Below are 21,743 nucleotides of genomic sequence, written 5' to 3'. Positions count from 1 at the left end.
TTTGTTTTTCCTTATCTAAATCATTATCTATGTTTTTTCTGCAAAAGCTCCCGTATAAAAACCCTTCTTCACTAATGTCCTTCAGGAGAGGAAATCTGCTGTCTTTACCCAGCCTGGCCAATAAGTGACTCCAGACCAGTTAATGAGTCAGACAGCAAAGAAAAAGGCCTTTTGCCCCACCAGGTAAAATAGGTGGTGTTGTAGACAGTGTAGCATCTCTGGAGGGAAATAAAACAGTCTATGTTTCGCATCGAGACCCTTCATCAGGACTGGAAAGGAAGAGAGCATAAGCTGGAAAGGCTTCAGTGTCACAAACTAATTTTGTGCATCAAATCCCTTCACACCCTGAATTATTGTCATAGTCATAGAGTGATACAGCACAGAAACAGGCCCTTCGGCCCAACTGGTCCATGCCGACTGTGTTGCCCAACAAGCTAGTCCCATCTGCCTGCATTTGGCCCTAAGCCCTCTAATCGCCTCTCCGTGTACTTATCTAGATATCTTTTAAACATTGTTAATGTGCCTGCCTCAACCACTATTTCTGGCAGCTCATTCCAAATTCGCACCACCCTTTGTGTGAAGAAGCTGCCCCTGATGTTCATTTTAAGGAGGAACTTCCCTTGATTCCTATAGTTCCTCAGGGTGTGCCTACCTCAACAATTGAGGAAGAGAATTCCAAAGATCGAAAACTTTCAAGGGAAGCCACCTTAAGTCCCAAGTCACTTACCCTTTCTTCTGGGAAGGTGCTTCCAGAGGAAGCAGCCTCTCCGTACCTTCGCCATCAAACCCTCCAAAAACTTAGTTGCAAGCGACTTATTATTATTTTCTTGCTCCACAGCCCATGGAAAGCAGCAGTGTCTCATCGAGCTGGGCTTCAGATCCGGGGCATAGGGGCAGTTTGAGTTTCCCGACTCACTCGGAGGATGTGACTGAACATGAGCGGTAGGTTTCTCTGCCGGGGAGAGCGGTTCACTGGGTGTTTGGTGGTATTTTCTTTTTGTTGTGACGGCAGTGTTAAGCAGAACACCAATGATGTGAAGATCAGGAAGAGATTGTCCAGCGCCCACATCTGCTTTCCCGTTAAATTAAATCCCAGCCAATCCACACCTCTGTTCCATTCTCCCACTATTGTTCCACATTTGTTAATAACAAAATCCCTCCATCTGTCTTAAAAGGTCCAAGATCTTGAATCTGCAGCCTTTCAGAAGAGGGTGAAGTCTAGACTTCTACTCTTTGTATAGGACTAGGTAGGATGTATGACATAGAAAGAGGCCATTCAGCCCAACTAGTTAGACCCCGCCCTCACGACTTGCCCATCACCCACACCTTCCTCCCTCTGGTTCCCCACCTCCATTCTATGTTCTACTGTCCTCTCCTATCAGGTTCCATCTTCTTCACCCCTTTGTTTCTTCCATTAATCACCGCCCAGCTTCTCACATCATTCCCACTTCCCCCCCCCCCCACCACCTACCTACCTTCCCCCTCTCACCTGGACTCACCTCTCACCCGCCAGCTCGTGCTCCTCCCCCTCCCCCACCCTTTTATTCTGGCTTCTGCCCTCTTCCTTTCCGGTCCTGATGAAGGGTCTCAGCCCGAAACGTTGACTGTTCATTTCCCTCCACAGATGCTGCCTGACCTGCAGAGTTCCTCCAGCATTTTGTGTGTGTTGCTCCAGATTTCCAGCATCTGCAGAATCTCTTGTGTCTCTGGTTTATACTGGGGTTTGTCCTCCCCAGCATCCTCCTGTCTTCCCTTATCTCAATCTATCAGTGTCAAACCCTTTTTCCCTCATACTTGTCCAATCTCCACTTAAATATATGCATACCATTAACCAAAACTAGTGGATTCATCATTCCCAACACTTAGGAATTTCACCTGAATTTCCTATTGGGATTCTTGGTGGGTTTTTTTAGGGCATCCATCAAAGTGCTTTCACAAAAAATAAAGTACTTTCTCTTTCGAGTATAAACACTCAAAATCCACACTCAGCAATTCCCAGAAGAAGCTGTGAGAATGACAGGACAATTGGGCTTGGCAATGGCAAAATAAGAGAGAGATATTGGTCAGGACATCCCTTCCTCTTCAAAACAACACCTGGGGAGCTTTCATGTTCAGGTGAGAGAGCAGGGAGAGCCCTTGGTTTAATGGCTCGTCAGAAGTATGGCACCCCTGTCAGTACAGCACCCCTGACTTGGCCCCTGAATGACCTGGCTCAGGTTTAGTAATGTGCCCTCTTGCATTGGACTCCATCATCTAGGAGCGTAGTTTCTTGGTGGTGGCAAGGTGGAACAAACAAGGGAACTGCTTTCTCAGTAATCATTCCAGAAAGTAAGTATGCTGCTAGGTAATGATGTGTACATCATGATGATAAGGATTTACACGTGTGCTGTTTCAAAAGCTAACAAATTTGGGGTCCTGTGTGTCCAATGTACTGAATTCTTTTCCCATTTGTAGTGATTGTGTTGGTCAGCACTTTTGCCTCTGGGTCAGAAGGTTCTATTGTCAAGTCCCAGTTTGGAGAGTTGAGCACATAAGTCTGGATGGCCACTGCAGTGTGTTGCTGAGCCGGTGCTGTACTCCTGGGGTTGCCATTCTTCTGATGAGCCATTAAACCAAGGGCTCTCCCTGCTCTCTCACCTGAACATGAAAGCTCCCCGGGTGTTGTTATGAAGAGGAGGGGATGTCCTGACCAATATTCCTCTATTTTCATTGCCAAACCCAAGTGTCTTGTCATTCTCACAGTCGTCTGCTCTTGTGGGAATTACTGAATGTGGATTTTGAGTGTTTTTACTTGAAAGAGAAAGTACTTTATTTTTTGTGAAAGTAATTTAATGGATGCCTTGAAAAAAGGTGCTATAAAATGGACGTCTTTTATTTCCTTTAACCCCCTCGATCTAGGGAATATAAACCTAGTTTATCTGACATAAACCTACATTATTCTGATCAATCAGTGCTGTACCGGTTCCCCAGACCAGAATATCTTTTCCAAAATACAGCAGCAAAAATAAGCCTCAGTCAACTCCTCATTATAGAGCAACATTACAGTGAAAGGGAGGGAGGTGGAGTAAACAAGTGGTGATGGGGGAGCAGTAAATTCATCTTGCAGCATAGGGTTTATGTTTGCAGTGCAGCAAGGAGAGACCACTGCAGTAGAAATTGCATTTTTAACAATACTTACTGTTCCTATTATTGATTCTGAGGGATATCAGATGCACTTGATAGAAAATGCAGCCACGGTCAAAAAAGAAAGTAACTCACCAGTGATAGTTTCTATATCAAGTTACACCAATGTCTATAAGACCATAAGACAAAGGAGCAGAAGTCGGCCATTCAACCCATCAAGTTTGCTCCGTCATTCTATCATGAGCTGATCCATTCTCCCATTTAGCCCCACTCCCCCGCCTTCTCACCATAACCTTTGATGCCTGGCTACTCAGATACCTATCAATCTCTGCCTTAAATACACCCAATGACTTTACCTCCACAGCCGTCCGTGGCAACAAATTCCACAGGTTCACCACTCTCTGGCTAAAGAAATTTCTCCGCATCTCTGTTCTGAATGGGCGCCCTTCAATCCTGAAGTCATGCCCTCTTGTACTAGACACCCCTGTCATGGGAAATAACTTTGCCACATCTACTCTGTAGTGGAGGAAGCAAAGAATAACTATTCACCTCCTCAGGACATCCCATAGCTTCACAGCTCATAAATTGGTTTTGAATGGTGTTTGAAAGTGGCAGCCATTTATGCACATCAAGATCCCACAGACAGTGAACTGATCTTTTGATTTGGGTGTTTTGGTTCATAGGTAAATGTTGATTAGTCATCTCTTGTTAATTGTTTTCTTTGTGTGTTTGCCATGAAAGACGGATAGGTTCTCCATTTAACATCTCACCTCCAACAATGTTACCATCCTGAATATAAAATATTCAGGCCCTAGAGCAGGGTTTGAACCCGCAATCTTCATAACGTGCAAATGAGACTTGAATTCGTACATCCGAGCCAAGTACTTCAAGGCATGCATGACATGACAGTACCGTCATGCACGACCTTTTCCAACATGCCAAGTTCCTGAATGGTGTATATTTTAAAGACTGTGATATTGTAAGCAAGATTTGGATCTCTGCTTTATGTGGTTTAGGGTCATACAGCACAGGAACAGGCACATCCACACTAATCCCATTTGCCCACATTACGACGGCATCCTTCTATGCCTTTTTAAATGTTTGTCTCATTGCCTCTAAATGTGGTGATTGTATCTGATCCTACCACCTCCTGTGGCAACGCGTTCCAGAGAGCAACCATTCTGTGTGTAAAAACAAAACCTAACCCTCAGATCCCCTCTAAAACACCTTTCTCTCACCTTGAAACTATGCTACTTTGTTTCTGATACCCCTACTGTGGGGAAAAAGATTCTATTTACCCCCTCTGTGCCCCTCATAATCTTATGTACTTGGTCACTTGTGGCATCCAATCCAGAGCCACACTGATTCTTGCCTCAGCAAGTAGGTTTGTCGAATGTTTACCAGTAAGTAAAAAAAACTGGGTAAGACTTTGTCTCAATAGTCGCATTTCCCCAGTATAAATTCTCCTTATTTCTCCTGTAAAATTTCTTGTCCAAGTGAATTGTTTCCTTGACTAATTCAGATTATAGATTGGAATAGAATAATATCCAAACCAGGAAGAGGTCAAGAGCTGGTTTTCTTTGAAGGACATCAAATTATTGTACCACTGCTGTCCTGCAAATTGCCTGATTCATTGAATTTGTTTGTTATAATTTCCTCTGGTGGGATTTGAACAGAAGTATAACCAGCTTGAAGGAATTGTGTTATACAGAGACTATCCCACTACCGTGTTCTCTGAAAGAGCCATCTAAGTGGTTCCAGTTCCCACAGCCATATGAACTTTTCCATTTTGACCATATAACTGACTCCCCTCCAAAAGTTACTTTTACATCTTCTTCCTGACACTTCCAGGTAAAATATCTCTGATCACAACAAAGGAAGTCTGTTCGCACTGCTTCTGTGGGCAGATATCTTAAAGTGTGCGTCTTCTGTTTCCCGATCTCCCTGACAGTGAAAACAACTCCTCTCTGACTACTCAAGAAATCCTCTCTCCAACCCTTAATAATTTTCCACACCTCTGTTAAGTTTCCTTTTAACATCCTTTGCTCCAATTAGAACAACTTCCCAACCCACCGTCTCCTCATTTAATATGTCCCTCTTCCCCTCTTGTCATTCTTATAAATGTCCTTTGAACCTTCAAGGCCTTGACCCTAAAAAGTGCTGCCCAGAATTGCCCATATTGTTCCTCACTGTTGTCTGTGAGATCCCTGGTATTATAACTAGTTTATTATCTGTCCAGTATGATAAATAAAATCAACCGACTCTACCCTAAAGACAATGCTATATCAAAAAAAAAGCTCCAGTGTTGATCTTGGATTGTTGGCTTCATGCATCACCTACACTTGTTTGTGTTTTTCAAATAAAGTTTATCTTGAGGGACAGAGTGCCAGCATAGCGGGTTGGCCACTTGTGAAGAAGGGAAATGTCTTCACTCAGAGGAATCCTTGGAATTCTCTGTCCTGGAGACGCTGTACAGGACCAGTTATTGCAGATATTCAAGACTGAGATCGCTAGATATTTTGTACTCTCACAGAATGGAAGGGAACAGGGATCGGGCAATAAAGCAGAGAATTGGCCATTATCTTATTGAATAGCAGAGTAGGATCGAGGGGCCAAGTGGCCTACTCCACCTTTATTTGCAGAATGATCTTAAATGTGACTTTCTTTGCTTTTCAGAAAAGAGAGTGCATTCTGTGATGGGGATTCATACGACCATATTAAACTGACTTTGGTGAGTAATCATTGTGTCATTTCTATAAATAAGATTACTACAGTAAGACTGAAAACAGAATATTGAATAATTCAGCAGTAACCCAAGCCACCACTGACTGTGTCACTGAGATTCTGCTCTACGGAGGCACATATTCCAATATCAAAATCAAATATTCCGATAGAACACAAACCCTGTTTCCAGCTCCGCAAATGATACCTGACCACCTGAGTATTTGAAGTAATTTTCGTTTTATTTTGGATTTCTACTAGTATTTTTCTTTGGTATGAAAGCAAAGAAGTGGTGTTGAAAATTTATAAACTTCTGGTTAAGTCTCGCCTCAGGTTTTTTGGCTAATTCAGATACTACACCGAAGGAAGGGCAGAAAAGCATGAGCCAGGGTGCGGAGTGTTACCACACTGGGTACAGAATATCTATAGAAATAGGTTACCGGTGATGGGTGGCGTGCAGTTGTTCTCCTTGGAAACTGAATTCCTCAATATTTGGAAGGGTTCTTATAAAAGTACCTAGGGAGAAACTGCTTACGACTGTGAAAGGAGTTGTTCCTTTATGAGTGAGTTGTTATGATCTGCTTGAAAAGACATTCTGAAGGGAACTGGATTTAAACTTTAAAAAAAGGAGGAAGTAAATTGCAAGGCCATGAGGAAAGAACAGGGGAGAGGTGCAAATTTGTATAACTGTCAAAGAGACAGCGCACATTCAGTGGTTGAATAATTTCTATCTGTGCCCTACACTGCTCTGCCATTTGAGCTTAGATTGTCATCAGAAACAAACCAGAGAGTGGTTTATTAGTGGAGTGAATCTTTAATTGAATCCAAACTAGAAAGAAGACTAACTCTAGAAATCCCCTGTCACAGAATGTAGACTGGAATATCAACCTCATCTGATTTGCGATTTTAGCACTTTTATTTCTGCCTGCACTTTAAACATGGGCTGTTGTTGTGAAGGGCTATTTGAGAAAGAGAGACTTAAATTACACAACAGCTTTCACAATCTCATACACCCAGATCATTAAACTGCTGGTGAAATAACTCCTAAGTTTAATACACCTCCAGAAGAATGTGAAAGATCCCACAATACTATTTGAAGAAGAGGAGTCTGCCTGGCACCCCAGCCAAGACTTATTCCCCAATCAATATCACTAAAGCAGATTCCTGGGCATGAGCTTGTTTTTCTTATAGGGTCATTGATTCATAGAGTTATACAGCACAGAAGCAGACCCTTTGGCCCACTGGGTCTGCATCGACCACTAATACCAATCCTACACTAATCCTTTTCATTCTCCCACATTCCCATCAACTCCCCGCAGATTCTACCACTCACCTACACAATAGGGGCAATTTACAGCAGCCAATTAATCTACCATCAATTACACGATCTTGATCAGCAAACAATCTGCTGGAGGAACTCAGCATTTGTGGGAGGAAAGGAATTGTCAATATTTCGGGTCAAAACCCTGCATCAGGACCCTGCTCATGTCAGGATCTTGCTGAATCTAAAGTGGCTACCACATTTCCGACATTAAATTGGTTTATTACGTACCACCAGGCTCAAGGACAGCTTCTATCCCACTGTGATAAGACTATTGAATGGTTCCCTTATATGATGAGATGGACTCTTGAGCTCACAATCTATCTTGTTTGACCTTGCACCTTATTGTCTACCTGCAATGCACATCCCTGTAGCTGTGACACTTTACTCTGTATTCTGTTATTGTTTTTACCCTGCACTACCTCAATGCACTCTGTACTAGCTCAATGTATCTGCACTGCGTAATGAATCGATCTGTAAGAACAGTATGCAAGACAAGTTTTTCACTGTACCTCGGGTACAAGTGACAATAATAAACCAATACTAAAACCAATATTGTCACTTTTCAAGGTACAGTCAAAAACTTTGTTTTGCATGCCATCCATACAGATCATTTCATACAACAGTGCATTGAGGTAGTACAAGGGAAAACAATAACAGAATGCAGAATAAAGTGTAACAGTTACAGAGAAAGTGCAGGCAGACAGTAAGGTGCAAGGCCATTACAATGTTGTCCCTGTTTAAAAAGGGCTTATTTTTCTGCAAAGTGGTTTGGAAGACCTGTCTTAAACGCAATGACGAATAAACATCAGCAAGAGATGCCATTGGTAAAGGAAACTAGTTCCAAATGGGGCTAGCCAATCAGCAACCAGAATAATTTTCTATTGTGGGATGTAAACTGGATTAACAACAAGCTATCTGCAATACTCCTGGTGACCAGCCTCACTCACTGGACATTACCTCTGGGCAGGATTTAAATCATTAATGAATTGACCAGTTTAAGAGACAATTAAGAGCAAATTGGTTTGAAGGTAATGATCTCAAGACGTTGCTGCACATCTACATCCTCAAACCATGTGGGAATGGAATTTGTTGCCAGGGACTTTCAGTGTTGCTAGGGCCCTTCAGGGTCCAATTATTACTCTCTTGAAAGAAGTGCAGGAAGAAAGCAAAATGCTGCATGTGCTACAAGACAAAAGGAAAATTAAGCTTTGGGTGCACTTGGCAGGTCTTTGAGTCTCTCCAGGGAGATTGCGTGGGTCAAAGTTTCAGGTATTCAGATTTCTGAATGTTCCATGAACACCACCTCGTTATTCCTTTTTATTTTGCACTATTTAATTATTTTTGTAACTTACAGTAGTTTTATGTCTTTGCAGTGTACTGCTGCCACCAAACAACAAATTTCACATCATCTGTCAGCAATAATAAATCTGATTCTGTCTGAACTCCAGTTAAACGTACCTACTGAATTTTAAATAGTTCTTCCCTCCACCCAAAGATACTGATGGATTGGCTTACTAATAGCACTTTTGCCTTACAGTCACTCAAAGCACTCGGGTATATATTGTAGACAACCCTGCCACACTTGCACAAGTACAGTTTATTTGATTGTGTATCTGATGCTCTGTACCTGCAATGCTGCTGCAAGTAAGTTTTTCATTGCACCTGTGCATGCATGTACTTGGTGCATGTAACAATAAACTTGACCTTGACCTTTTTTAAACAGACTTAAGGGATTGTTCACTGGATTTACATTGGTTGCAATGTTAAACTGAGGCCTCAACTCGCCTCTCAGACCAATGTAAAATTTCCCATTATGTTGTTGGGAGACAAGCAGTCTTCTCCATTTATCCAGATCAACCAAGTAGATTTATTCTTCTGCCTGTGGGAGCTTGCTATGCACAACTGGTGGCTGCATTTTCTGCACTGCAACAGTGATTATCATTCAAATGTATTTAATTGAGTCTCCAGTGGTTTGAATGGCACCATATGAATTTTATTTGTTCAAGTAGCAGTAGACAAGTGGCATCCCTGTAGCTTTATCCATAACCTCTGTTTTCTGACCGATGGCTCGGTAATTAGCAGCTGCAGACAATGAATTATTTAGGCTATGCCAGTCGTTGACCTGAGCTAAAAGTCTCTGCCACGGAATAACTGGAGCAACACAATTATGAATCATCGCATGAAGAAAACTTTTCTGGGTAGATTAAAAGCAAATTCAAGAATTCCCTTTTCTAAGTCCAGGCTGCTGAATCTGCCTTGTTTGTTGTTGAAAGAATTTGGCATAACTAGATTTCGGTTGGCAACATAAATTCAGTTGGCTGACCACAAATTTTGCAACAGCACTTTACACAGCTGCACATCCCACATTTACTCTGTAGGTTCCTTCAACATTGCTGTGAAAGTCGGGCGCAGATGTAGTACATTGCAGATCTTTGTGTTTTTGCCTGGTTGTGCTCTCCTCTCTGCGTCTGGTTAGAACAACATGGAGGGGGCCCGTCAGCTCATTGGACTGTGGGTGCTTTTTATAACAGCAGTCCAGTTAACCCTATTCCTTGGAGACACAAGAGCCTGCAGAATCTGGAGCGACACACAAAGCGCTGGAGGAACTCAGCGGGTCAGACAGCATCTGTGAAGGGAAATTGGGCAGTTGACGTTTCACGTTGAGACCATCACTGTGGCTGGCTGGATCTCCCGGTGGCCAGCTATTGTAATTCTCCTTCCCATTTCCACACCGACGTGTCTGTCCTCGGCCTCCTCTACTGCCAAGTTGAGGCTAAGTGCAAATTACAGGAACAGCACAATAGAGGCGTTCAAGAGGCTCTTAGATAAGCACGTGAATGTGCAGGAAATGGATATTGAGTAGGCAGAAATGATTAGTTTAGTTGGGTATTTGATTACTAATTTAGTTCGGCACAACATCGTGGGCTGAAGGGCCTGTACCTGTGCTGTACTGTTCTATGTTCTAACACCTCATATTCCACCTGGGCTGTCTCCAACCTGGCAGCATGAACATTGAATTCTCAAATGTCCACTAACCACTTCCCCTCGATCCCTTTTTCCTTCTCTTTCTCCTCCTGATTCACCTGGCCCCCATCAGCCTATCTTTCCCCTCCCCATCTGCCCATTACCCACACACTCCTCCCACTGGTTCCCCTCCCCACCTCCCTCCCTTTATTCCGTGCCCCACCATCCTCCCCTATCAGATCCCAGCCCTTTGTCACTTCCACCTATCATCTCCGAGCTTCTGACATCACTCCCACTCTCCTCTCTCCCTTATCTGCCACTCCCCCTCCCCCTCACCTGGATCCACCTGTTACCCTCCAGCTCTTGCTCCACCCCTTCCCTCCATCTCTTTATACTGGCCATTTCAGTCTGACTATCTCCCCTCTATCTATCAGTCCAAACGAAGGGGTCTGGACCCGAAATGTCGACTGTCCATTTCCCTCCATAGATGCTGCCTGACCTGCTGAGTTCCTCCAGCACTTTGTGTGTTGACCTTATTCCTTGGCTGTTTACCTATAACTCTGCAATATTTTTAATGTTCAGAATCCTTTTTCAAAGCCACTATTGAATCGGTTTCCATCCTTCTGGTTGTATATTCCAGATCTTACCTCCTGACTGCATGGTAAAGGCATTGGTTCTTTTGCCAGTCAACTTAAATCCACATCCTCTCGTACACAAATCTTCCCCATAGGAACAACTTTCTCTTTGTTTAGAATTTTCAGTTGCTTCATTTCTTTTGAATACTTCTATCAAATCCTCTCTCGATCTCAAAGCAGAGAAGAACAACTCCAGTCTGCAACATATCTGAAGTCCCTCTGGGTCAGTGACCCAGGTGTGATCCTGAGCTCCGGTGCTGTCTATGTGGAGTCTGCACATTCTACCTGTCACTGTGTGGGTTTCCTCTGAGTGCTCCAGTTCCCTCCCACATCCCAAAGATGTGCTGGGTGTTTAATTAGCCACTGTAAATTGCCCCACATATAGGCAGAGGGCAAAAGAACTTGGGGGAGATGATGGGTATGTGCAAGAGAGGACTACAGGGAAATCAGTGGGGGAATGGGACTGATGGGATTGCTCTGCGAGCTGGCATAGTCTCGATGGGCTGAATAGCCTCCTATTATACCATAAAGAAATATGAAATCCAGGAGCCTCTCTAATGAAGAATTTCTGCACCATCTCTCAGTCATTATCTTTTGGAATGGGAGACAGTGCCCCAGCTGTAGTCCACAGGTGCTTGATACAAATTTAATGTAACTCCCTTGCTTTTACACTCTACGCTTCTGTTGCAAAGACCAGGATCTTGTTTTTCAATCCGTACTGCTGCCTTCAAACATTTGTCCATCTGCAGGTCAAGATCTCTTGAAATCTCTCTCAAGTTTCTCTTTAGATTCTATTGTTCTTCCTGCACATGGTGGGTTTGAGTCCCACCCCAGATACCAGTACCAACATTTGGGTGAGCACTCCAGGGCAGGACTGAGGGGTTGCTACATGGTTCAAGGTGCCATTAAACCAAGGCCTTGTTTGTGGTCTCAGATGAACGTAAAAGAAATAAAAACGGAAAATGCTGGAAGCGTTCAGCAGATCAGGCAGTATGTCTGGTCGTTGGCTTTTGCTTCTCTTTCCACAGTTACTGTCTTAGCTGCTGAGTGTTTCTGATACGTTTTTGGGTCAGGTTACAGCATCTGTAGTTTTTATGACTTTGGATGTGAAAGAACGTGTCTTTCGTTCTATGAAGAAATAAATTCAGCGAAGAATGGAGAAGTTCTCCCCAGTGCCCTGGCTGGTGTTAATCACTGGATCAGATTATCTGGGCAGCTTGCTGCGTGCAAACTGCTTTTCTGCTTTACAGCTGAAAAGGAACTTTTAATTTCAAATACGTACTTTACTCATAAAATACAATTAATACATTGTAATCCAGCATTTTCCATCTTTATTTCTTTTACATTCATATGAGACCGCAAACAAGGTTTTGGTTTAAGGTTGCATCTGAAAAATGCCACGTGAATGATAGAGGAATGGAGGGCTATGTGGGAGGGAAGGGTTAGATAGATCTTAGAGCAGGATGAAATGTTGGCACAACATCGTGGGCTGAAGGGCCTGTACTGTGCTATGTACATGTCATTCCTTACATTCATTGTACCATCGAATCAATACCTTCCATTTACATGAATACCACCCATGATTTCTTTCTAAACAATAGCCCTACATAAAACATAGAACTCTACAGAATCAGAATACAGCACAGGAACAGGCCCTTCGGCCCACAATGTCTGTGCAAGCACAACGCCGAATTAAACTAAATCTCTTCTGCCTGCACAGAAGGTCCATATCCCTCCATTTCCTGCATATTCATGTGTCTTTCTTCAATAGGTGTAAAGCACATTAGAACATCAATGAATTGATCTGTATGAACGGTATGCAAGATAAGTTTTTTGGCACCTCAGTACGTGACAATAATAAACCAATACCAATTCCTGAAAAGAACTGAAAGGTGCCACTGAAGTTCAAATCTTCCTTTCCCTTTTAACACATTTAGTTTAAGAATTAACACAGTTTTAATTAGTTTAAGAATTTCACACATTCATTTAAGAATAATCCGTAAATCTCACAATGAAAAAAAACTGCACCTGCATTGGGCAGTATTGGTCATTAATTAGGTCTTCTTTAAAAGTTGCTCGATTTCCCTGCATGTTTAAGTTTCATTTGTGTTTAATTATTGAAGCAGTTTCATTAGCATTTGAATCTTGAAGGCAATTTAACAGCAGCAGCCAATAATATCCAGACTGATCGAAAAGTACTGCATGTGTGTTGGCACGGTGAGGTAGAATGGTGCCAGTGAGGCAGGACAAATGATCTGGAGAACATGCATTCAAATCCCGCTTTGGGAGTCTGTGGTTTTGAGATTAGCTTTTAAATATCTGGAAACGAGAAGCTAGTATCAGTAAAAGATGTGGGAATCTCATAAATCCCAATTGGTTCACTGTTGTCAGGTTTCCTTCCCTGAAGGACAACCGTCAATTCCAGGCCCACACCAATATGTTTCTTACTATCATTCAGGAAGGCTCCCCATGATATTACAAGGCAACAATAGATGGGCTTGTCAGAACTGCCCACGCCCCAAGAATGAAGACATAAAATGCTCTGTGGAGTTGGACTGATTAATTTAGTTGAATACCACCAAAGTAAGCATGTTATAAGACTATTGAACAGTTCCCTAGTACGATAACATGGACTCTTGACCTCACAATCCACCTGGTTATGACCTTGTGCCTTGCCTGCCTGCACTGCACTTTCTCTGTAACTGTAACACTTTATTCTGCATTCTGTTATTTTACCTGGTACTACCTCAATGCACTGTGTAATGAGTTGATCTGTACGAACGGTATGCAAGACAAGTTTTTCACTGTACCTCGGTACAAGTGACAATAATAAACCAATTCCAATTCTATGTTCTGAAGACAGAAGAGGCTGCAGATGCTGGAATCTGGAGGAAAAACTGAACTGCTGGAGGAACTCAATGGGCCAGGCAGTGTCTGTGGAGGAAAATGGACAGTCAACGTTTCAGGTCGAGACTCTTCAGCTGGTCTCCCGATCAAGACTGTGCATTTCCCTCCACAGATGCTGCCTGATCCATTTTAAGCAAGTTTTGAATCTTGGCACATTTAAAGAGCTAGTGACAAGATTTTCCTCAGCTTGCCCCCCACCACTGGTCAGGCAAGATTTGAGATTCCCACTGAGACCCCAGCCTTATTTCCTACATCAACGCCCTGAAGGAAAAAACATTGTGCGAGAAACGGCCTGAAGGATAATTAAAGGGGGCCACAAAGATCCAATGGAGAAAAGACTTGGGTTTGTAAAATGCCTTTCACAGCCTCAGTGTAAGAACATTAGGACCAGGAAAAGGAGCAGGCTGTACTGCCCCTCGCACCTCCTTTTGTCATTCAATGAGATCTTCTATATTAACCACTTCCCCACATTATCCTCATGTGCTAAATGCTCTATATATCCAAAAATCATGGCCTTGGTTATATCCACAGCTCGTAGAGAATTCCAAAGATTCACAGCACTCTGAGCAAATTTGTTTCCCTGTTCCAAACAACTGTCCGTTTATCCTAAGAACCTTATGGGAATTCAAGTCGTCCAGTTTATTGTCACTTGCACAAGTATGTGTATGCATGGGTGCAATGAAAAGCTTACTTGCAGCAGCATCACAGGCACAGAGCATTAGAGGCACAACATGCAGAAGAAAAACATAAATTATACATGAATTATACAAGAATTGTACAAGAAAGAACACAACTTGAACCAAAAACTAAACATAGTTTGTTGTAGTGATCAAAGTGGTCATTATGTCACTATACTGAGGGAGTGATTAGGGTTGTGCCAGTTAGTTCAAGAACCGAATGGTAGAAGGGAAGTAGCTGTTCCTGAACCTGGTGGTGTGGGACTTCGGGCTTCTGTACCTTCTGCCCGATGGTAGCTGCCAGAAGATGGCATGGCCTGGATGGTGGGGATCTTTGATGATGGATGTTGCCTTCTTGAGGCAGCGCCTCCTGTAGATGAAACCGATAGTGGGGAGGGATGTGCCCGTGATGTATCGGGGTGACTCCCCTACCCTCTGCAGCTTTATACATTCCTGCACATTCAAATTGCCTTACCAGACCATGATGCAACCAGTCAGGGTACTTTATATATTTTGTATATTTTCAGTAGGGTCACCCAACCTCCCATTCTACCCTGTCAAATCACTTTAGCACAGAGATTAATCTAACCAAGCTTTGTTACATCTTCTGTAAGGCATACTTATTTCTCCTTGGGTAAGAAGACCAAACGAGCAGGCAGGACTTCAGGTGTGGTATCACCAAGCCTTTACAAGTACAACTAAGATAAGATATCTTTATTAGTCACATGTTCATCGAAACACACAGTGAAATGCATCTTTTGCATAGGGTGTTCTGGGGGCAGCCCACAAGTGTCGCCACGCTTCCCGCGCCAACATAGCATGCCCACAACTTCCTAACCCGTATGTCTTTGGAATGTGGGAGGAAACCGGAGCACCCAGAGGAAACCCAAGCAGACACGGGGAGAATGTACAAACTCCTTACAGACAGCGGCCGGAATTGAACCTGGGTTGCTGGTGCTGTAATAGCGTTACACTAACCGCTACACTACCGTGCCTGCCCTAGATTCCCTCACTCAATGTACCAAACCCCTTTGAATAATGGGAAGCATACCATTTGCCTTTCTAATTCACAGTGAAGATTTCAGTTGCCGAATATCTTAATGGACTAATGTAACTACGGCTTTCCACTAATTTATTTATTGCTTCTGGTACGTCAAAAGGATTTGACAGTTGTATGTCTCCTCATGAAACACTACCAGCTGAGAGCAGGTCTAAGTGACTCACTGTCTTAAAAATAGATAATCAGCAACACTTGGAAGAGGCAGACTAATGCCAACACCAGCCGTCTGTTTCTGGCCTGGTCTGGCTCCCTGCCAGCACACGCAGTCCCAGAGTTGCAGACTGTTCTTTTGTTTGAAGGTGCCTGCGAGTCACGTAGTGCCTGTACTCTGAACGTGAGCTTCTGAAGAGAGGCTCTTCCCCTGCTCTATTAATAGAACTGCGTGTCTCACCCCACAACCCATTTATCCCCGCAAAAAAAATCCCTCCCCAGCTCACACTCAGCACAGGAAGTTACCCAATCTGGAGGCCTTAATCGTTCTGCATGGGTGTGTGCCTGCCTACTTGCACGCTTGTTTGATTTACTTTATTATTACCAGCGACAGCTAAGGGAGCGCTCCGTCTGTATCTGACTGTTCAGCTGTCTGCTGGGGAGAGCCGCGCCCAGCACAGAGAGAACGGCTTGCGATAGCAGCACACGGTGCTGGGATTCGTAAACAGGAGGGAGGGTGGGGAAAGGCTGCCTGTCACTCTAATGGCTGGATGATCAGCCAGGCAGATGGACCGCCTTCACATATCACAGCCCATCAGTTAATCACAATGGGAGGGTCAGGGAGCCGTGGATTAGAGGAAGCACATTTTTTTGTTGTTTTGCTTTGAACCCGAGCCAGAGAAGAGGAGTTTCTGCACTCCCTCTGTGTTTATTTCCAGATTCATTCCGCCGCCTATATAGATAATTTATTTTTTTGTGGGGGGCTATTCTAGAATTCGGCCATGAAGATCCAGGAACCTCCGAGCCAAAGCGACGTGGCCAGAACACCGAGGACTCCCGAAGCAGCCACGGCAGAAGGCAGCAGCGCACTGGAGATCCCTCGCCTGGATCTGACTGGCTTGTCAGAGGACAAGGAGCTGGGAGGTAACCTTTCCATGTGTGTGGCTCTAAGCCATAGGCAGATGCTTCCTGAACAGGGGGGTTTGCAAAATCGTTCGATTAGCTGCCTTCTAGAAGTAATAACAACTCGAGTGATATTTTGTGGGATTTATCTTGCTTCTTGCACTCGGGTTACTGTTCATTTCTCCTTGTCTAGTGAGTTGTTGGAAGGCATGCATGTACAATGGTGTGGCTAGAGCCTGCTTAACTGCTAGATTTGTTTAAATTAAGGGGCTGGAATTGCAGAATGCCTTAGCATTCCCGGCGTGCAGTAACTTCGGCTTTTTTAGAAACAATTTTTGAGTGGAAGATATTTTGATTGAGAGAGAGAGATCGGAGCTTCTTGCCTGGAAAATTGTATTGAATTATGAATGCTGGGGTGTACCTTTGAGAATTTTGCGTGCTGGATGTACTGTACCTGTGCTTCATTTCAATAAGTCTCTACATAGACTGAGGTGACAGTTAAATAATTGTATATTAATAGACACAAAACACCCAGGAAAACCCACCCGTTGCAGAGATATAAGCACAAGTAACTGGGGTAAATACAGTGTTATATTTATAGGGATAAACTTACAGATGTGGATATTACAAATGCACACATGTAAGCAAATACACAAAAACACAATAATATTCACATACAAAACCACGTACAGATAAACACAATATGAGCATGTATGCATTCAGAGGTAAACTTGCACGCACCATACACAAGCACTAAGCATGCAGTTAATCATGCACACAAACACACGTAATGTGAACAAACGGGTAAACCTATGTGTAGAAACACGAGCACATAAACACGCATATAAAAACAGCTAAACCTCAACCTTCACACAAAATGCTGGAGGAACTCAGCAGGTCAGGCAGCATCTATGGAGAGAAATAAACAGTCGACGTTTCAGGTCGAGACCCTTCATAGAGTCCTGATGAAGGGTCTCGACCCAAAACATGGACTGTTTATTTCCCTCCGTGGATGCTGCCTGACCTGAGTTCCCCCAGCATTTTGTGTGTGTTGCTCCAGATTCCAGCATCTGCAGAATCTCTCCTGCTGCTCTTTCCATCTCTTTCCCTTCTTTCCTCCCCTCTTTCTTCCTCTCCCTCTCACTACTCCCCTCTTCCCCTCCCCTTTCTCTCTTTTCTCCTCTCTCTGTCTCTCTCCCCCTCTTTCTCTCTTTTTTCTTTCTCTCTCTCTCATTTCCCTCGACATTTATCTTTCCATTTTTCCATCTGTCCATCCACACTTTCCTCGCTCTCCCTTTCTCTCCCATCTTTCAGCACCCACCATTTCTCTCTCTCACTATTTCTCTCCATCCTCCTCGTTCTCTCTCTCGCGCGCGCGCACACACACACGCGCCAGATCTTTCTCTAAGTGCTTTGGGATCTTGTGATCGGTGCTATATAAAGGCAGCTCTTTACCAAATAACATACATAAGCTAAAACGTCAGAGGCCTGGAGAGGCTGACATTGGGAAATGAGTCACACCACTCTGCATCCCTCCTTCCCTCCCACCACACTCACCTCATAAAGGAATGTGAATTTGGGGGCATGGGGGGCACTTTCGTGTCGTTGAGGAACTGCTGGCTCTGACTAGGCGTAGAAACGAGGAGACAGCATGGCGTCGGAGTCACTTCAGATTGGGAGAACTACCATTCCAGTTCTTCCTCTGTACGTTTACCAGCCCAGTTACACACTGGTTATACATAAGTGTAATCCCAACCCACCGACCACACTCTGGGGACCTACCTACTGTTACTACCAGACCAGCCTCACCTCCCTCCCATGCTGCCTTTTCACACACCTATATCCCAGGCACCTGCTGTTCCCGGGGTCCGTAGATTTGTAATACAGAAACACCTGTATTTTGGCAACTGGATTCCAGGGGCTTCACTACCAGAGGTCTGGCATGGAGGGAAACCAGGTCTAGCCCAGGGTGGATGTATGTGTTGAGCCTGCGTGAGGGACTACGGTTTCAGGCAAGGTGACAGGCAGTGGTCACGTGTTCTGCCGTGACAGCAGGAGCTTTAACCCTTGAAATATTATTTATTTATTTGTCACATGTACATCGAAACACACAGTGAAATGCGTCTTTTTGCGTTACTGAGAACGTGCTGGGGGGCAGCCCGCAAGTGCCGCCACTCTTCTGGCGCCAGCATAGCATGCCCACAGCTCCTAACCTGCACGTCTTTTTGGAATGTGGGAGGAAACTGGAGCACCCGGAGAAAACCCACGCAGACACGGGGAGAACGTACAAGCTCCTTACAGGCAGCGGCGGGAATTGAACCTGGGTCGCTGACACTGTAATAACGTTACGCTAACCGCTGCGCCACAAAACCAGATCAATTAAAACCTCACCTGGAAAAAAACGACATCAACTCAAGGCCCAACTGCAAGGCTCTAGAGTTCACCTGCCTCAAAAAGACGGACAGTTTTACAGAGGATCCCAAGTAACGTGACCAGTTCACCCATAGTGGCAAATCAAACCATCCCCAGACCATGAATGTGGAATCTGTTTCATTTAACGTAACTTTCTCACCTTTAAATTCAATGGACTTAAACTGGGTTGTTATCGTTGCAGAGCCTGTCCCGGCGCTCCAGATGTGGAAGAGCCCAGATGCAGAGTCTGAGGAAGCTCACCTGTCACCCCAGGCAGGCCGGTTAATCCGACAGCTCCTGGAGGAGGACTCCGACCCCATGCTGTCTCCTCGTTTCTACGCCTACGGTCAGAGCCAGCAGTTCCTCAACGACACAGAAGTGCCCCCCTCGCCCCCTAATTCACATTCCTTTATGAGGTGAGTGTGGTGGGAGGGAGAGATGCAGAGTGGTGTCACTCACTTCCCAGTGTCAGCCTCTCCCGGCCCCTGACATCTTGGCTTATGTACTTTATTTGGTAAAAAGCTGCCTTTGTATAGCACCGATCACTCGCTGCTAAGTGATTTGGGATCATGTAACAAGAACCCGAATCACTTAGATACATGAACCCGAATCACTTAGCAGCAGGTGCGGTGCTATAGACCTGTGGTCGCTGTAGGAATTTGTGCACAGCAAGCTTCCACAACTGGCCCTGTACTGATGACCAGATAGCGTTACCTCAGGAAGGTGGCATCTGTCATCGAGGATCCCCACCATCCGGGTCATGCCCTCTTCTCACCGCTGCTGTCGGGCAGGAGTTACAGAAACCTTAAGTTCCACACCACCAAGTTCAGAAACCTTCTTCAGTCCTGACCCGAAACGTTAACTGCCTGCTTTTCTCCATGGATGCCGCCTGGCCTGCTGAGTTCCTCCAGCATCATCGTGTCTTTCGTCTGGATTCCAGCATCTGCAGTCCTCTGTTTCTCAGGTTCAGAAACAGCTACTTTCCTACAACTATCTGGTTCTTGAACCAACTGGCACAACCCCAACTCTACCTCATCAATGGAACACTACGGACCACCTCTTGCACTACTATTAACTTGTCTCTGTGTCTTTTTTGCACTAACGTCTTATTTTTGCACAGTCTTTGTTTCTTCTCTTCGCTGTCTTGTATAATTTATACGATGTTAGAAACTGCTCAATGCCTTGCCTGTCAGCATTTAGGGTTGAGAAAATGTTTGTTTATTATTTTAGGTTAGTGATATTAGACTAAGCTTGGGGCACAGCAGTGCAGCTAGCAGAACAGAAAATGTTGGCAATGTTCAACAGGCCAGGCAGCATCCGTGGAGAGAGAAACAAGTTTGCGTATTAGTCAATGATTCTTCATCAGAACTGGATAAATAAGAAAGCAATCAAGTTTTAAGTTACAGAGAGTGGGGAGGGTTGGAGGGAACAGAAAGAATGTGTGAGATCGGGTAACTGTATATGCTCAATACAAGAGGGCATGGCTTTAAAGTAATGGGTGGGAAGTTCAAGGGAGATATCAGAGGTTTTTTACCCAGAGAGTGGTTGGGCATGGAATGCACTGCCTGGGGCGGTGGTGGAGGCAGGTACGTTGGTCGAATTCAAGAGATTACTAGATAAGCATATGGAGGAATTTAAAATAGAGGGATATGTGGGAGGACGGGGTTAGATAGTCTTAGGCGAGGAACCGTGGGTGACGAGAGAGGTGGAACGACTTGTTAGGGAGAAGAAGGTAGCGTACATGAGGTATAAGCAGCAAGGTTCAGACAGGGCCCGTGAGGAATATAGGGTAGCGAGGAAGTAACTTAAGAAAGGGCTGAGGAGAGCTAGAAGGGGACATGAAAAGGCTTTGGCTAGTAGGGTTAAGGAAAATCCCAAGGCCTTTTTCAAGTACGTGAAGGGTAGGAGGATGGCTAGGGTGAAGGTAGGTCCGATTAAGGACAAAGGTGGGAGAATTTGCCTGTAGGCGGCGGAAGTGGGAGAAGTTCTTAATGAGTACTTCTCTTCGGTATTCACCAGGGAGAGGGGTCTTGATGACGCGGAAGGGAGTGCTGGTAGGGGTAATGTTCTCAAGGTTGTAGATATCAAGAGAGAGTATCTGTTGAAGTTGTTAAATAATATTAAGGCAGATAAATCTCCGGGGCCTGACGGGATTTTCCCCAGGCTGCTTCGAGAGGCTAGGGAGGAGATTGCTGAACCACTGGTAAGGATCTTTGAGTCCTTGTTGTCCACGGGGATGGTGCCAGAGGATTGGAGGGTTGCGAATGTTGTCCCCTTGTTCAAAAAAGGTAATAAGGATAGGCCAGGGAATTATAGACCGGTGAGTCTCACGTCTGTGGTGGGTAAGCTGTTAGAAAGGATTCTAAGGGATAGGATTTATGAACACCTAGAGAATCATGGCTTTGTGAAGGGAAGATCTTGCCTCACAAGCCTGATAGAGTTCTTTGAGGAGGTGACCAGGAAGATTGATGAGGGCAGTGCGGTGGATGTGGCTTACATGGATTTTAGTAAGGCGTTTGATAAGGTTCCTCATGGTAGGCTTCTTCAGAAGGTCAGAGGCCAAGGTATCCAAGGAAGCTTGGCTGTGTGGATTAGGAATTGGCTTGCATGTAGAAAGGGTTGTGGTAGAAGGAGTGCCCTCGGATTGGAAGGCAGTGACTAGTGGTGTCCCGCAGGGATCGGTTCTGGGACCTCTACTTTTTGTGATATTTATAGATGACTTAGATGAGGGGGTGGAGGGCTGTCGGAGCTTACAGAGGGTTATTGATAGGATGCAGAGCTGGGCTGACAAGTGGCAGATGGAGTTCAATCCGGAGAAGTGTGAGGGCAAACTCCAGGGCAGAGTACTGGGTGAATGGCAAGGTACT

At 44.5% G+C, this 21,743-nt stretch overlaps 1 protein-coding gene across 9 annotated transcripts in view; it reads left to right on the top strand.

The window, feature by feature from the left end:
• fam13a (family with sequence similarity 13 member A) overlaps window positions 1-21,743 on the top strand; it is a 252,848-nt gene that overhangs the window by 200,159 nt on the left and 30,946 nt on the right. For all 9 annotated transcript variants that reach the window (XM_052009895.1, XM_052009890.1, XM_052009901.1 and 6 more), the window contains 4 exons: window positions 839-942; window positions 5,800-5,854; window positions 16,335-16,485; window positions 19,079-19,292. In XM_052009895.1, the coding sequence (XP_051865855.1) occupies window positions 839-942; window positions 5,800-5,854; window positions 16,335-16,485; window positions 19,079-19,292 (524 nt within the window). The remainder of the gene's footprint in view (window positions 1-838; window positions 943-5,799; window positions 5,855-16,334; window positions 16,486-19,078; window positions 19,293-21,743) is intronic.

The sequence above is a fragment of the Pristis pectinata genome, chromosome 2 (genome assembly GCF_009764475.1).
Source record: "Pristis pectinata isolate sPriPec2 chromosome 2, sPriPec2.1.pri, whole genome shotgun sequence".
In the NCBI taxonomy this organism is placed as follows: Eukaryota; Metazoa; Chordata; class Chondrichthyes; order Rhinopristiformes; family Pristidae; genus Pristis; species Pristis pectinata.
The sequence above is the reverse complement of the archived record's forward strand: the minus strand, read 5'-3'. Positions and strand labels throughout refer to the sequence as shown.